The sequence below is a fragment of the Arachis duranensis genome, chromosome 10 (assembly GCF_000817695.3).
Source record: "Arachis duranensis cultivar V14167 chromosome 10, aradu.V14167.gnm2.J7QH, whole genome shotgun sequence".
Lineage (NCBI taxonomy): Eukaryota > Viridiplantae > Streptophyta > Magnoliopsida > Fabales > Fabaceae > Arachis > Arachis duranensis.
The window spans coordinates 6,749,792-6,751,533 of record NC_029781.3 but is presented as its reverse complement, the minus strand read 5'-3'; the positions used below and the strand labels follow the sequence as shown (position 1 = coordinate 6,751,533).

The following is a 1,742-nucleotide window of genomic DNA, read 5'->3' as shown; positions in this document are numbered from 1 at the left end:
TTTGGAGTACAAATTTTATTATTATATTTGTATGTTCATGATTTTAATTATACTTTTAAATATTTTGAATAGATTTATTTTATTATATTATATTTTACATATAAATATATGTTCAGTCATGTAATTAAATAAAGATATATTTTTTTAATAAAAAAATTTAATAACTAAAATTAACCATTAATTATGTGGATAAGCAGTGATACATGGCAAAAAGAAGCACTGGCTATACTGGGAAGGACAAGTTATGGGTGACGGAATTCAACAACGTGACTAAGGGATGATGCACTAAAGAAATAGAGGTTGTGTGGGAAGGCAGTAGATGGCGATGACGTTGGTGCTTCTTGTCACGAACGCAACGGTTCTTAGAAGGACCGAATCTAGGTGATGAAGTGATGAACAAAAAATGGAGGAGTGGAATGTGCTTTAATTAACGGGAGTTGAGCTTTGATATTCTAAGAATAATAAATTATAAAATAACCCAACTATGGTTAAGATAAGGACCAATTACAATGTGACACATAATAAAGGGTAACTTACATATTATTTTAGAGGGGGTTGGATAGCATCATATATAATATATGGAATATTTTAGTTGTATTTTATAATAGGAATATTGTAGTAATTTTTTATAAAAAAATATTAATTTATACCGATTTAAAATTTAATTTATTAATATTTTTGCTAAATTGATTTGTTCGATCTAATTTTAATAAAAATAATATAATTTAATTGATTATATGTATTAAATTTTAATTTTTAAAAAATATCTTAAAAATAGATATTTTTTACAGTAGCTCTCTTATCTAAAAGGTACGAATTCAAATCTCATTCCTAATTTTAAAATAATAATAATAATAATATGTCTTTTTTTATTTAAATTCAAAATTCTTATATATATCACATGCGGTTCCTTAACCTTTCAGTCCACTCTATCTTCCAATCTGAGTCTACCCAGCAAATAAAGACAAAAGAAATAGAGAAGTTTGATTTCATAATCTAATACAGTAGGTTTCTTTTCATTCTCAACATCTACAACAAAATTAATGAAGATGACTAGCAAAATCACATGTGTTGCTATAGCTTGATCCTACACGATTCGATTTTTATACTCATAGTATAATAATATACACAAATGTGTTATTTGACCAATATAATTGAATTTTTATTTTATTATAACTATATTTCGTATTGATTTTATATTTATTTATTTTAATATTAAATTAAGTTAGCTTTTTTAATTTGATTGTATTTTCAACTTAGAAATAAACATTTTTCATGATATATTCTCAAATTATAGCCCTTTAATTTGATTATTAAAAATGTATTCGAATCTGATTGATTGCATTTTTAAGATCTAAGTATGGATAATCCAAAAATTGGAGAATTAGAGTTGAAGAAAACAGCTCTCATTAACACTCTTCCCGATCCAAGAGGCGGCAAGAGATGCTTCGTGGCCTCTATCTGCAGCCTTGGTTCAGATGGCAGTGCAAGCGGCATGCTCGGTGGCCGGCGCCGTCGCAACCGGCGGCATGAAAGAAGAGTGGTTCTGCATAGTGATGATCGGAATAGATACTGCACAAATTATTATTGCAAGACAACAAGATCTCCAATGTGGCGCAAGGGACCTCTCGGATATAAGGTCGTCACTCATCTGCACGGTGCACACTATAATATAATAATATAATATTTATAACTTTATATATATTCTATATTGCAAGACACACAGGATATATACTACAACA

General features: G+C 28.4%; 1 protein-coding gene across 1 annotated transcript in view; it reads left to right on the top strand.

The window, feature by feature from the left end:
* The first annotated feature begins 1,356 nt into the window (after positions 1 to 1,356).
* LOC110276499 (uncharacterized) overlaps positions 1,357 to 1,742 on the top strand; it is a 964-nt gene continuing 578 nt past the window's right edge. Inside the window, exon 1 of the mRNA XM_052255534.1 lies at positions 1,357 to 1,639. Coding sequence (XP_052111494.1) covers positions 1,361 to 1,639 — 279 coding nt within the window. The 5' untranslated portion in view covers positions 1,357 to 1,360. The remainder of the gene's footprint in view (positions 1,640 to 1,742) is intronic.